The sequence below is a fragment of the Anoplophora glabripennis genome, unplaced genomic scaffold, assembly GCF_000390285.2.
Source record: "Anoplophora glabripennis isolate ALB-LARVAE unplaced genomic scaffold, Agla_2.0 scaffold365, whole genome shotgun sequence".
Taxonomy (NCBI): Eukaryota; Metazoa; Arthropoda; class Insecta; order Coleoptera; family Cerambycidae; genus Anoplophora; species Anoplophora glabripennis.
This window is the reverse complement of record NW_019416447.1, coordinates 429308-444715: the sequence shown is the minus strand read 5'-3', so window position 1 is coordinate 444715 and position 15408 is coordinate 429308. Positions and strand designations below refer to the sequence as shown.

Sequence of the window (15408 nt, the reverse complement as noted above, 5' to 3'; positions counted from 1 at the left end):
TGGGCAGCGGCGTACTCTAATCCGAAAAGTTACGGAGCGAATTGAAGATATTCAGATCAGACATATCAGAAATCTCATTCTAGGATAATACTGAGCTGGAAAAATTAAAAAGTTATTTTTATTTACTAGTGTACTGAGCATAATGAAGTTTCACTTACATCAAAAACAAGCTGTAGGCATGTGTTATCGATTACCAAAGGACCCCGCACAAATCTTATGGAAATTGGGTCCCGGTCAAATTCGCTGAATTTTTGATATGTGATAGAGTTCATCATACTGGTCAATTGTCTCAATGGCCACAAAGCTCAAAAATAGATAGTTTGGCCGGTACAGAGCTTTAAAGCTCCGAATATCCTCCACGGATTTATGTATATGCTCAGTGTGTATAGACTTTTGAAATAGCCTATTTCATTTTTTTTATTATCTAGGTTTATATTTTTGAGGTTGCTGAATTCAGATCTGTTGTTAGATTTTCAAAATTGACAGTTGGCAGCTGTCAAATAGCTGTCAATGTGCTATATTAAAGCCAAAAACTTGTTTTTTATGTTTTATCTTTCTTTTTTTTAGTTCGATAAGTTCAAAGACGATATCAAATCAATAACAATGACTATCGGCAGCTGTCATTTAGCTGTCAACAATTCTTCAAAGTCCGGTAATAAAGTCAAAAAATTATTTTTTGTTTATAACTTCAAGTTTTTTAGATAAGTGAATATAAATATGATATAAAATTATGTAGTCATCAGCTTACAGCTGTCAACAAGCTGTCAACTAACTGTCAAAATGCAATTAGGAGTTTAGAGACTGTAAATAAAAATAACTTTAATTTTCACCATTGAAGGCCCGTAACTTGTTAACGAAGGCCCGTATGAAAAAAATTTGTATGAACAACTGATATTATTGTGACTTCATTTATGTTTACTCGACTTTTTTGTATCAAGTACTGGGACACCCTGTATAATAGGTTGTCGCCAAACTGTAATTAATTGATTTTTCATTTTGTTTCAGAGGTTTCAGCGTCAGCGTATGTGAGCGTCATCACATTTTCAAACCAGTATCGGTCCAGGCTATGTGGTAAGTTAAAAAAAAAGCAATACACTCATCTTTCGATGCATAATTTTGAGATGTTACTATTTTGCAATTAAATTTTTTGCTTCTGTTAAAGAATAAAACCTTATTAACCTTAATATCTGTTATTAAAAAAAAACACGTTCCATCGTGCCATATTACACAACTAACAATCTCAACCTTTTCTGGAGCCCATCAAACGATGTTATTTTAAAACTACCATGGCAACAAAAAAAATTATATTGAAATGTTTTTTTGCTGGGCACCTACTTTAGACGAAATTATATTGGAAACTTTCTATCATTTAAGATTATATTTGTGACATGTGGTATACAGGTAATTCATTTATTATGTTCTAAATTTTTATTTAGTATAGTATAAAATGCTTTATTTTTTTCTCCTAAACGCTAATACGTGAATCCAATTCTATTTGAGTTGTGTGGAAAAATATATACAAGTTACGTTTTATTATTTTCGATAATAAAATTAATAACTGTTCTTTTCTTTGACCTCATCTGAAAACATGAAATAAATTTGTTTGAATTTAAATTTGCTAATGATATTTCAGTAATAAAAAAATTTGTTGCATAGAGCAATTCGAACAATAAACTAATTAATATTAATATACAACTATTCTCTATTTTCTATTTAGTATTGTCCTCCAATGCCCTTTTTGGTCAAATTTGACAGTCGTTCTTTCAGAATGATTGGTTATTTTTTGTTTTTTTATGTCAATTCCCTATATCAGAAACTGTGGATTTAACCAACATAGATATATCCTATATTCATCCTAACTGGGCAGTCCTTGTACCATTCTCTTGAATTTACTTCCTTTCGTTTGGATCTGGAGTTAAAAACAATATGTCGGTCTTCGTATGTTTCCTCTTTTTTATTTCTTGTACAAATAGACAGGACATATTCAATGCTACCTTTCAGATTTCTTAGATTATCAATTTCTTTTTTTGAAAAATTGAATGCGAGTAGACAATCCTTCGCGTTGGTATTTTTTGGTATTAAATTTTGAACTTTTAGAATTATGTTTGATCTTTTTTACCGAAAGGAAACGTTTTAAAACACTACAACAATTTCAACAAAAAGATCACGTCGACTAAACACGGTTGGCATGGCATTTTTCGCATTTAGATTTCAATTATTCTCGACTTGGGAAATGTCTGGTTTTATTTTAATTTTATTCACAATTTTTATGCGAAATTTTTATTATTTCGGGGAAATTTTTTCTTGGTCATACTTTTATAAAATTATCCCTTAAAAAAAATTCTGTGTCTATGACGTTGAAACATTTCCGGATATAATTTAAGCTCTAATGACATTATAAGTTAAAATTTTCACTAATGGAATATGTAAAAAAGAAAGTCGTAGTTTCATACAAAGTAATACCGTCAGCGATTAGAAAATCTCCCGAGATTCGACTTTTCGCTAAAATCGCCGTCCGCCAAACGTATTGTAAACAAACATAACCTCCTTCCGAGCTTGACACGGTTTCGCTGGACCACCGACGCAGGCGATTGACCGAGAGGATGGCGGGCCCCTTAAATGGAGACGCCGCGCTGCCACGTCGTCGGCGGCGTCGGCAGGGCGTCCCGCAGGCGTCTTTTTATAGCGCAGCGTGGTCTTGGCGCGGGATCCCGCGCGTTTGCGTCGACATGCCTTTATATGTCCGTAGCTCGCAGTTTTTTCGCCCGCGAAAATCCGTGTCGCATACAGGGCGGTCCGCGAAAAACGGATCTTGAATTTAATGTTGAATTGATTTTTTTGTTTTTTAGAAATTACGTACATTAAATGAAAAATGTTTGTTTTGTTTTACATTTTACGGGAAACAGCACGCTTGATAAGAAGTTTTGTTGCTGTATTTGAAATGGGGCTGCCACGAACAAAGTTAATATTTCTTGTACGGGGTATCCGGAAAGTTAAAAAATATGAAAATGTCAAGAGTAAACTTCCTTTATTTATACTCTTTTGAAAAAGTGTTATTGGGAAAATTTTGAATTGAAAATTACCGAAGAATTTCCGTTTATTGCAAGATTGGCCCACTTTCATTATTTACAAAAATTTATGTCGACGATTTGAGTGAACAGGGCGCGAAAATTTGAAAAACATTGAAAATATTACTACTATTTCTATTTAAACATTTTTAAGTATGAAAAAAAATATACAGGGCCATTAGTGTGAGAAAGTAAAATAAATCCCTTGTTATTCATGATACAGAGAAAAAAATTATATAAAAGTTATACAGAATCAAGAAACCTAAACTACAAAATTAATTGGAAACATACAGGGCGATGAGTTAAAACGGGACAAGCCAAATATTACATTTTTTAAATGGAACACCCTGTATATTTTTAAACATATGGATTTCCGAGAAAATTCTGTATAAGGCAATATAAACAGTTTAACATTTTAGTGCGGGGTTGCCAAGTTATGTAGAAAATTCTTCGAATTTTGGAAAAAACGACCTCGAAGAAGTTGTATTAACTTTCAAGTACTAACACTTGGAGTAAAAATATTTGAAAATGTAATATTTGGCGTGTCACGTTTTTACTAACCGCCCTGTATGTTTCAAATTAATTTTGTCCGTTAGATTTTTTGATTCTGTACAACTTTTATATAAACTTTTTTTCTGTATTATGAATAACAAGGGAGTTACTTTCCCTGTACGATTTCAAGTTATTGCAAAATTGATACACTTTTTTTATTAAAGGATGTGTAAACGGATACAATTGATCTTTTTTCTCCGCTATGGGAAAGAAATATTTTTATCTAAAATTTTGTTTGTAATTTAAAATAATAATATTGCATCTTTGACGTTATTTCACTTTAATTCAAAGAGTAGGTTGTGACTAAATCACTCTTAACGGTGAACATACTGTATTGTATAAAATAATAAAATACATTATCAATAATTTGTGAAAAAAAACGAGATTTAAATTATTCGAGTTATCTAAAACAATTTTTTTAACCACATTGGCGACAAAAAAAAAATATGCAAGGAATTGTTTGTAGGTATGTTTATTTCTACCACTTCCAGTCGAAGGGGATGGCCAAGAGATTATCTAGTTAGTGCATTATTGATAGTAGGAAAGTTGGACGTAATTTTCATTTTTGTAACTTTCTCCACGTGTAAAGAAAAAAATAAATGAGTGGTAAATTTTTGTTTCCTCGTTTCATACATCCACAGGGAAAGAACAAAGAATTTGTTTTACATGAAAATCCCCTTATTTTTTTCATACTCTGTATAGTTTGCTCGTTTAATGTTTTGTCATTTTTATCGCTAAAAAAGTCCTAGGTGTATTATTATTATTATTATTATGTTGTACCTATTGTTAGTAATATGTACATATTATGACTTTGTCGAGAGAATAATAGCAACTTTATTAATTTTGTGACTAATACATATTCCCACTTATTTTTACTCTGATCCATGGAAATATTTGTGATATGAGTCGTGCCAAATATTTTTTTTATCGCGACTTTCTCACTTTCATCTAAAAATATTCAGTAGGTAATTTATAGGCCTATTATAACCAACAAAGATAACCATGTCGGCACAGCTAGAGATAACATCGGTGCCATCTTCGTCCAAAAATGGAAACGATGTACGTCATTCCGTGATATTTTTATGTATCTACGTAACAAGTAGACCACAAACATAGGTTTTGAGGATTCTACCGCAAATAATACGCCAGTATTTCGGAAAGAAAGTTGTCTGCTGTTTACAGTTATATATTTGTGACATTTTTAGTTTTTTGTCTTTGTTTATTTGCATATTTTACCATAAAAAAAAACAAACTGTTAATTTAACGTTTCTAAAAATTATTTGTTTCCGTTCTCAAAATTGAAAAGTTCGTTTAACTCAAATGTAATCAATTTGAATAATCAGATAAAGCGACACTGCTAAATATAATTCATAGAACTCTGTGTTTATTTTACTGTGAATTTTAAGACATTTTACATAACCTTATAACAACCGCTTGTTATGTGTAGATTCTCAACATATGGCATTGTACATAAGTACATATGTGTTCGATTGTTTTTTCATGTTTTCATAACTCTTTAAAGCAACAATTACCATTATGCAATTTGTGTTGCGGCATTGTTATTATTTACCATATGGAATGTAGCAAGATGTATGATCTACTCTTTGTTTTATTCTCCCTGTTGAAGCTGTTCTTTTTGTCTTTTCAATTATGTAGTGAAATCATTCAGACTGCTATTCAGTAACGGTAAAATTAATGATATTGCAAGTTTTCACTTCTGTGAGAAAGAAAGAAATGTGGTTCGTTGACTTTTCATTCGTACTTGCTAGTGGCGGTAAAAACACGTAAAAATTTTAATTGATTTATTTTGCATAAAGTTTCAGTTTTTTAAGCTAATTTGAGCAAATAATATTTAAAGTGTCTGTAATTTACAGCGCACCCTGCTGAACAAGTGTTATTAAAAAATTGTTCTTTTTATAGAATATGTGATGTATCTACCGGGTGTGAGCAGAAAAATTTCAAAATTTTTTTAGTGATTTTTTAAAGGCTGTGAATAATGGTCGTATCGAGGAAAAAAGGCATTGTGAAACTTGAATATTCTAGTTTTTTAAATCTTGAGAAAGAAGAAATAATAAAAAAATAAAAATCAATTTTGAAAAAAAAAATTTGTCTCCTCTTTTTGCAATTTTACATTGAATTTTTCAAATGTCGGAAAAAAAGTTTTTTAAATTTGAAAAAAAGTTGGAAAATTTGATTTTTTTTCCAAAATTTAGGTTTTTTTTCGATATTTGATGAGTATTTAACGCGAAATTGTGAGAAAAATAACGCAAAAAATATGTTTTATCTTAATCATTAGGTAATTGATGTTTAAGGAACAATAAACCTTCTCCTTTAATTTTCTATAAAACTTTAACGATTTAGGAAAGGAAAACGGTTCGGCCGATCGAGGCCGATCGATTTCAAAATTTACCGTCCTCATGGGCATGTATTGAGATTAAAAAAAGCCTACAAATATTGGTACTTTTCGCAATATTTACAAAGAAGTAGTTGATTTTCCAAAACAGGAGAAAAAGTAATTTTTTGCACTTTTTCAAATCAGTGCTGAGTATAATTTTATTTCTCAGACATACCAAAAAGCCATTGAAAAGGATTGACTCAGGTTTCTAAAACTTACCTTTCGTTCGCTGTACGATCATTAATTCATGAAAATATCGAAGATCAAAAAAAAAGGTGACTACTCAGTAGCCGATACAGGTACAAAAAATAAAAAAAAATTTTAGCTGATGAATCAGGCTAAATGACCCTGATATTGATTAAGCCAGAAAAAAAAAATTGTGAACCTGTGCAGTTTTGAAAAAAAAAAATTGTAAAATTTTTGCCTTACATTATTTCTTTTGATTGCGCCGAAAGTAATATTCAAAAAAAAATTTCATCTCAAGATTTTAAAACTAGGATCTTCAAGCTTTAAGATGCTTCTTTTTTTTTCTCGATACGACCATTGTTCACGAAATTACAGCCTTTCCAAAATCACTAAAAAAAAAAAAAATTGGAAATTTCTCTGCTCTTCTATTTTTTTTGATTTTCACAAATTCTGTCGTGGAAACTGAATATTAAAAAAAATAATTGGTTTCATACTGATTAATGCGAGGACATACCCATTTGAGACCTGCGGTATGCATTGTTGCCAAATCTCATCTTTCTTGATTTCCTATAACATTTGCCTGCTGGTCAATATTAAATTGTGATTTTATAAATTTTTCTAAAGGCTAGTAACCACGTACCTACTACTTTTTTAACTAGAATTTGTTGCAGTACATTAGAGCAAAATAATTTTTTCGACACATTACTTGGCAAACTTTCTGTTTACTTTCCACACATTTAAATTTCGCATTGCATTTTCACCACACATATTTTTTTATATTTCTATTAAGTAGGGACACCATTTCATTTGTGTTAAACTTCTCCGTCATCATACCATTAAACAATTTTTTGCTGCATTACGAACCATTCACGTTTCGAGTGTCGCAAAAACGAGTCGGGAGCCACTCGTCGACCCCTCGGTGCACGCCGCTGCTCTGTCAAGAGACGTGAGAAGTTTCTTGATTTCTATGCCGCAAATTGCAGAGCCCGCAGTCCTCCAGTAAGAGGTCAACGAGAATTGGGTCAATCGGTTAGTCGTTTTCGGCAAAAAAAAAAAACTACCAGACTTCCCGTATTTGGAAGTTGCGTCTGTTTCGCTACCATCCAGCGATAGAAAGTGTTAATACCAGTTGCAAAAAAATTGGCGGCGACCGTACAAGTTAAACTTGTTTTACTTATTTAATACAGGGTGGTTTCACAAAGCGAATTACCAGTACAATAGAAGATAAGAAGATGGCGCTGTAAATTTGAAAGGTATCAGATAGAAGGTGGAAATTTTGTAATTAATTGACTGATTTCTGAAGATATAGTATCTTGATGGAATTGTGTTATTAAATATTGTGTGTATGTGCAATCTCGTAAATGTAGGTACCTTTATCTTCTAGGTGTAAAATTGAGATGTACTTATGTGATAAATTAATATTTGTTTGATTGTGAAATAACGAGCGTTCAAATAAAAACGTGGTCAAGTTGGTTCTGAAAATTGGACGTAGGGCGAAGCGTATAGCAAATGAACTTAAACGTCATCTGTCAAAGCGCTATATCGCCGCTTTGTTATTGAAACTGACAGCTGCTATACAGCTCGTTGAGAAATGAGGTTAAGTTGGTCGCTATAAGCTACGCCCTACGTCCAAAGTGTCAGAGCCAACTTCGACCACGTTTTTATTTGAACGCTCGTTATATTGTATTTGCGAAATTAATTCTAATTCAGGCCTCAAGTATTTGGTACATATCAAAACGAAATTTGTACGAAAACCATATTATTTTACTTTTATATCGTCAAAATGTATAATAGCTTTCGTAATGTTTATTTTTTCTGTAACAAACTGTAAATGTCGTTTTCCGACAGTTTTTATTTTCTTACCCCGATTCCTTACTGACACCAATGCTATTTTTTCACTTTTAGAATATATTTATCAAAAGAAATATTTAAATACATAATACTATAAAAAAATCCGATTAGTGTTTTTAATAATAAAACAATACAATCATCTAATTCTTCGGCTCGTGTACTTTTTCGGTTTACTGAAATATTCTAGGGAGATACATCCCTTTCTTGAGGGAACTGAAATATAGATTAAAAAAAAAGTCCCCTGTTTAATTTTCTGTCACGATTTGTTTGATGCTTAAAAAGATAGATTTATTAGTTAGCAATTTACCATTGAGAATGTTCGCTCATAATTGAGTACACATTTGAAAAATAATATTTAATCCTCTTTCTACTTTGTTATTGTCGTCAGAAGCGAACGCTTGCTCTGTTGTCTGCCTACGCCTTTCATTTTTCCGACGCTTCGTTCTGCTGGAACCTGATGCCATTTTTCCATACCCGTAAGAGCGTGTAATATGGTCTTTGCACGAAAGGCAATATATCCCAGTAAGTGGTTTTCTAAAGTGTATGTGTTCAGTGCGGCGCTTGGTAATTGTAGAGAGAAATAATATCTCGAAAGGTAAAAATAAAGCGAGAACTAATCGTGTCTAGGGTACCGACTCCGCCTTAATGGAAAAATGTATACTCAAGTTAGTCGGACAGTTTAAATAAAAGAACTAATACAATATTGTCATTGTTTGGTCGATTTATTTTGCTCCAAAAATTCATGGTTGGTCGGCGATCTTTTCATCAAATTGAGAAAAAAAAATCCCGTGAACTTCTCTTCCCGAAATGTGCAATTTTTGTAATAACCCCAAAGTGGTTGATCAGATAAAACTGTGCACAAATCTTTAAAGTATTGATTAGGATTAATATTGAAAAATAGTTTCTGTAATACACATTGGCGGAATTGTAGGGGTAATTCGGACGAAAAGCACCATAAAAATGCGATGTTAGCAGGGTAAATAACTGTTTTAAATTTTTTTTCAGAATTGCTTTTGACGAATTCTAAATTGCATTTTATACTCTCTCAAATTCAGACGAGTTAACAGAATAAAAGTTTACATTTTCGAACTATTCTAAAAGGTAGAAAGTTTCCAAGCTGATTGCCACAGTACTTCAGAAGAATATCTGAAACTGACCATTCCAAAGCATAAATAAAAATTTTTGAGAAGCTGAACACGACTTCTAGATAAAATTTGAAATAAATTTCGTAACACACGGTCCCTCTGCTGCACCAGACGCATCTGTTGCAGCGCCAGCCTATCGATATTCCTGAATGAACATCTAGCGGTTATGTAATTATTTCCTATTACCCATCTGTTTATTTGTTGTTACCCGCCCACGAAACGAGCGCTTATTTAGCAGTATATAGGTTGAAAATCTAGCCGAGGCGTTTCCGTCGGTAATGGTTTCTAAACGGGCAAGAGAAAGAATTAACGATTACGCTCACATGCATTTAGAGATGATTGCGTTTGGCCAGGTGTTCCGTAATTTACAGTTTTCCGATGTACCTACGGTCTCTCTCGGTTCCCACACGATTCGATACGCATTATTTATAGATTAGAAGTTTATTCCTCCTCGAGACGGTTCTAACGATTACCTCGTGATTGTAATTGGAAAGATGATCCCAGCGGTGGTACGGAGAACCGGAAATTATGAAAAAGGGAAAGCAGACACTTTAGCTCGGCTCTACGAAAATTAATGTTTGCATTATGCAAGTCTGATAGTGATTATGGGCTCATTTGGAATATTCCGTGAAATTTCGAGTTGGAAGCTTGCTTAGATGTTAAACAGTCCTGCTTGCAAATATTCTATATCAGCGTCAGTAGCTTTCTTTTAAATTTGTGCAGAAAATGAAGCAAAGGTTATCAACATTAAGTTGTTTGCTGCTAACTGAACTATACAGAGCGTTGCAATATTCCATAAAAAACATTATACAACTTTTCTGTCCGAACTTAACTATATGGCTGCCGCTAGATACGTAGCGAATAAATTGATCGATGCGAAGCTTCATATCAGAGGCAGACGTGTACATGTTATTGTACAATGACGCGCATAGTGGAATTTTTTTACTGCTTTTTGGTATAGAGGCAATCGATCTATAATTATGCCTTTAGGCTGTATATTTGTTAATAGTATTGAAAATAATACTTTACAAACTTTATAGTTACCTGTACAGGGTGAGTCAAGGCTGTGGCAAAATTGATTTATCGCTAGAGATATAATTGAGACAAAATATTTCAAAATAAGTTCGGGTGGGAGGGCGACGAATGCACATTTTAAAAATAGTTTGACTTATACAGGGTGATTTGTTTTCGGAGGGCTGACCAAAGTTTAACTTTTTTTTAATGGAACATCCTGTATTTTAGTGGATATTTATATTTTACATGGAATTAGGCAACTTTTTCGTAATAGGTACTGTTTCAAAAATCAGCCCTTTCCGAGATAATATTTTTATATAAAAAATGACATTTTCGCCATTACACTTGATCGTTGTTGATATACTCGTTTTTTGGGATACAATCTAAGCAAGCGTCACACATATTGTACTATGTTCACCGTAAATTCTGAAGAGTTTACTGTTTATAAATGTCATACAGGGTGTTCACAAAATCGCACTAAATGTTATCTTTTTCAAAGGCAGAAATTTTGTTTTTTTTTTCAAATGGAATGTACTTTTTAACGGGATGTGAAAGACCTAAAAATCTACAACTTTCATACAAAAAAATGTACGCCACTAACTTTTTTGTAATTTTTATATATTTTTTTTTTAATTAAGCTACTAAAAATCCAACTTTTTTGTCACTTGAATGTTTTTCGTATCTTGATTAATTTTTGTAGAAAAAAAATAAAATCCAATTTCCTGGACCACACATGAAACCTAGGGAAAAGTTTCTTTTTCATTTTTTATATAATTTTTTATTAATAACATGTAACATCTAAATAACAGAAAGTACAAATAACACCAAATTATAACAAAATTGGGTAAAGGGTATTTAAGATACTACGAAATTTTAACACCCTGTATCTTCAAAATGACTGTGGACCAATGTTGATATGAACTTTTTGTTTTAAAATCACTCAAATAATCGTCTGTTGACTTTATTGTACATACTTAATTAACACCCTGTATATCAGTTCCTCATATTTTACGATATTTTTAGCAATTTCTTTAATTTTTATGAAAATATCCTAGGGAGGCATTGATGATAGCAGTGAAACAAAAGAAATGTTTGTAACTGTCAATAGTTTTTCCTGTCATTAGCTTCGACTGTTGAAGTAGCGTTTTTCTGTTATTCAAATAGTTATTCTTAATGAATTAATATTGTTTGTATGGTTTTGTTCTTACTTGTTCGTAATAAATTTCTCAAGAGGAGTTGAGCTGGATCTGGATGAAATTTATCCTAATAGATGGATTGGTCGAGGTGGGCCACTGTCATGCCCTACTTGAATTTTTTTGTGGGAGTTTGTAAAAGACAGGCTATATATAGAGAGCCACCAACTACTCGTGAAAATATGATAAATAGAATAAGCTTGTCTTGATATAACACCAGAAATGTGCTACATGGTTCACATTGATATCTTTCGCCGAATTAACTTGTGTATTCGAGAAAGAGGAAATATTTTTGAACATCTATTGTAACAATTAATAAAACTTTGTTTTGTCAATAAATATATATATATTTTGCTGTCATATAACAGCTATCGAGTTCACTAAAAATTCAATAAGAACAAGAAAGCTGCACAATTTAAGATCATTGTTCTGTTCTGCAAAAAGTATACATTTTGAGCAGTGCTTCTTTGTTTCAACTCTTTAGCCCTGGTACGTCAACGCTATTTATGCTAAACAAATTACAAATAAAAAAATTACAGGGTGTTCCATTTGAAAAATCATTTATTATTGAATACGACATTATGAAAGAGGTACATAATAGGCTTTGTCTTGACAAATGTCATTTTTTCCAATATTTATAAAATATTGAAGCCCAAACGTCAAACCCGACATTCGCCGTTATATGATGGTAAAAATCAAAATGCTGCAACACCATTATCGCACTATTACACCTTTTTTTTTGTGGTCACTTTTGTAGCCATTTTTGCGCCATCTCTACGCCGTCGCTGAACCTAGAACTTTTCGAATGACCCTCGTAGCTGTATTCTAGTGCACTAGAATCAATTTCCAACAGTCGGACGCAATCGAATTTGATTCACAACTATGTATTTTGAACCTTGGGAATGCGCATGCCACTGACTATTGGAAACTTTTGGATTGCTCCAGGAATAAAACTAATAATATATAGGGCACGAATAACGTTGATGGTGTGTATACAGCATTTATTTATGGATGACCAGATACATAATATTATATTGATAAAGGAAACGGTATCTCTTTATCACACTAATTAATCGTGGATATGACGCTGCTACTTTTATTATTTTTTTGGAGGATTATTCAATTATGAGAAATTATTACTCATGTTTTTATTTGGAAGGATTCACTTTCATTTTATCGAAACACACTCATAATTACTACAAAAACACTTTTTTTAACGAATGTACCTATATATTTTGGATTCACTCTGTAACAGTCACGTGTTCCTTCCTGTCGATATTCTTGAGCTTCAGCGCTAAGGTGACTAAAAATGAAGATGCCCTTAAGAACGACTGTCGTATTTGGAGAACGTTGCGTTCGGCAAGGAGCATTACTTGCTCTGTGTTTGGTATGCAGAAGGCTGAACTCCTAGCCGGACATGGACGGCAACGTGAAAATATGGAGTCGTTAAGAGAATGCGTTTTTTTCTCCTAGCCGCCGTCGCACACGACCGCCCTTCGAACGCTGCGACCTGTCTAGGCGATGTGAGGAATTTCCGCTAAATAATATTAAATTTTGTGAATGATGCGACGGTGTCTCTATTGGTGGCTTAAGAAGATTAATTATAGGTACATTTTGTCATGAATTACTGTGCGACTCAGTAGGCAGTGCCAAGAACAGCCAATAGTAGCGATTAGTCGCTTGAGTGCATGTCTGCAATACTTTTCTTCTTTATTTTATTGTCGTTCATCATCATACTACTGTAAAATCTCCCAAAACTTTTAACGTGGCATATATCGCGGTCTTAATAAACTAAGGGGGAATACTGTCAGTTCTAACTCACTGATATGTACTGATGGGTTCACAGTTCAGATTGGTGGATAAAACTGTACGCGTACGCGCCGCCCATGTCGCACAAACCGAAATTCGGAGGCTTTGGCAAGCATCTACGTAGCCGTGCTCGCTCGCGGAGGTCGTTCCAAAGGCGGCGTATAAATTTGGCACGGTTACTGAATGGGAGTGCACTGTGAAGGTTGGTGCCCATAAAAGGAACAGTTCCACTGCTTGATAATTCTCGAGTTAACGGTCCAGAGTTAAGCGATGCACATACTAAGTACCCATCAATTTCATTCAGGCCATTTGGCCGCTGCTAGAAGCCGATTGGTGATCGGTTGCAGCTTCTACGTATCCACGGGTTTGATATGGTGGAGTTATGGGGTTCGGTTCTTCTAATTTGGCTGTGAATTGAAAAACGTACGTTCGATTATCTCTTTTTGATTTTAAGTACGTTATTGAAAAGTTATAAAGAAGTTTTAAAATAACCTTTTTGTACTAGAAAGTAAAAGTGAATTGTTTTGTTAATTTAACAATTTCGAATATAGGATGTCTAAAAAATATGTGTTTATGATCTGGGGAGTCCCAGTGATGAAATAAAAATAAATATTTTCGCATTAGAATAATATTTAAAATATTTTGCCATCCATACCGTAGTGTTTTCATAATATTTGTGTTTAATTGTGTTGTGACGATGTACCTACTCTTCGAATATTATGTCATCACTGCAAAAAAATATTAGCTTTTTTGATTTATTCATAGTGTTGATTTATATTCATTTTTAGAATTTCGAATCATATTTCACTAGTGACAAAATATATCGTTACTGATATATTCAATGTAAATATTAATTAATTTAACTATTTTACTGTTTCTAGCAGAATTTTTTTTTGTCTGATCTGAAGCTAATGTTAGGTTTTGCTAGGGACTGAGCGGAAAACCCGTGACAGTATGTTTATATAAGCAGGTATAGTCTTTTGTCAGTTGAACATGTATAAAAACGCCTAGCAATTAAATTTAATGAGTTTCATAGGCGTCCCTAAAAAAGTATTGCTAAAGGTAAAAAATAATAAAAATTTGTATATAACGTGTAGAAAATTTCTATTATATATTCATTTGAGCAACAACATGTTTTAATTATTTATTGAAACTTTGGTTAATATGTGAATACTATTTATAATTTCATTATCTGATTTTTCATTTTCTTCCTTTTTTAAACAATCATAAATATTTAAAATGGGACGCTGACATTGAACATGTAAATCTTTATTTTTAACATAAAATTGAAATAAAATTTTCGTTGTCCTGTACCTCAGAAACGAAACATTTTAGGATTACTATTTGCGACCATAGTTTTCGTTTCGATTTTCCTTTCAATCCGTCATCATCCTCGTCCGCGTCGGCAAGTCGTGGCTAACGTCGCTGTTGCTTAACAGTTTAAGGTAACGGCGACGTCTAGCCAGTTCACCAGCTCCACGGGTCGTGGGAACCCAATGGCGGTGCTTCCAGATATGGGTCGATTCCGACTCCAGTTTTGGGCACGGCCGCGTAATGTGGACTGGGAACGTCTCGGTCTCGTGATGTAACTTTTTTCTAAATGGGCATTGTTTGGTTATCTCGCATCTCGAATGTATGAATGTTGTATTGGAAATGTAAAGTCAATGTGCCCTGTGATTGGATTTTCGTGTTCTTGGGTTACTTTCCTGTTGGATTTTCTGGGAACTTTTCGAATTCTTCCAGACTTCTTGAGATCATTGACAAAATTAGAGTTTTTTTTCTTTATTATATATGTATAAATACTAAAGTACTGATAGAACAAACATCATATGAAGTCACTAACTATCGAAATAGGCAAAAACAAACAAATTTAATTTGTTTTAAACCTTTATTTCATTAATTTTTTAAATTATTTCAGAGGTGGCAAAATACCCAATAAATAAGGAAAAAAAACGAAAATTACACCACAAATAAATAACTTTAGTTCAAAAAAAAACAAAATAATGAACATTATTTTATAAACATTATTGCGGTCTGTAGTACAATTCTGTGCACAAAAAAACGTTATTCACATCGGCTGGCTTGTTTCATTTATTCGCCTCCCACTTCTGTTTTAAATCATTGAATTATACATACTGTTAATAATTTATTAATTGACGTGAGAAATTAACGTAATACTATTTTAGTTATTCAAG

The 15408-nt window shown here is 32.8% G+C and overlaps 1 protein-coding gene across 2 annotated transcripts in view; it reads left to right on the top strand.

The window, feature by feature from the left end:
* The window catches only part of LOC108913297 (protein phosphatase Slingshot), a 91657-nt gene that overhangs the window by 56601 nt on the left and 19648 nt on the right, over nt 1-15408 (top strand). For both annotated transcript variants that reach the window (XM_018718821.2, XM_018718822.2), the window contains exon 4: nt 1006-1071. In XM_018718821.2, the coding sequence (XP_018574337.1) occupies nt 1006-1071 (66 nt within the window). The remainder of the gene's footprint in view (nt 1-1005; nt 1072-15408) is intronic.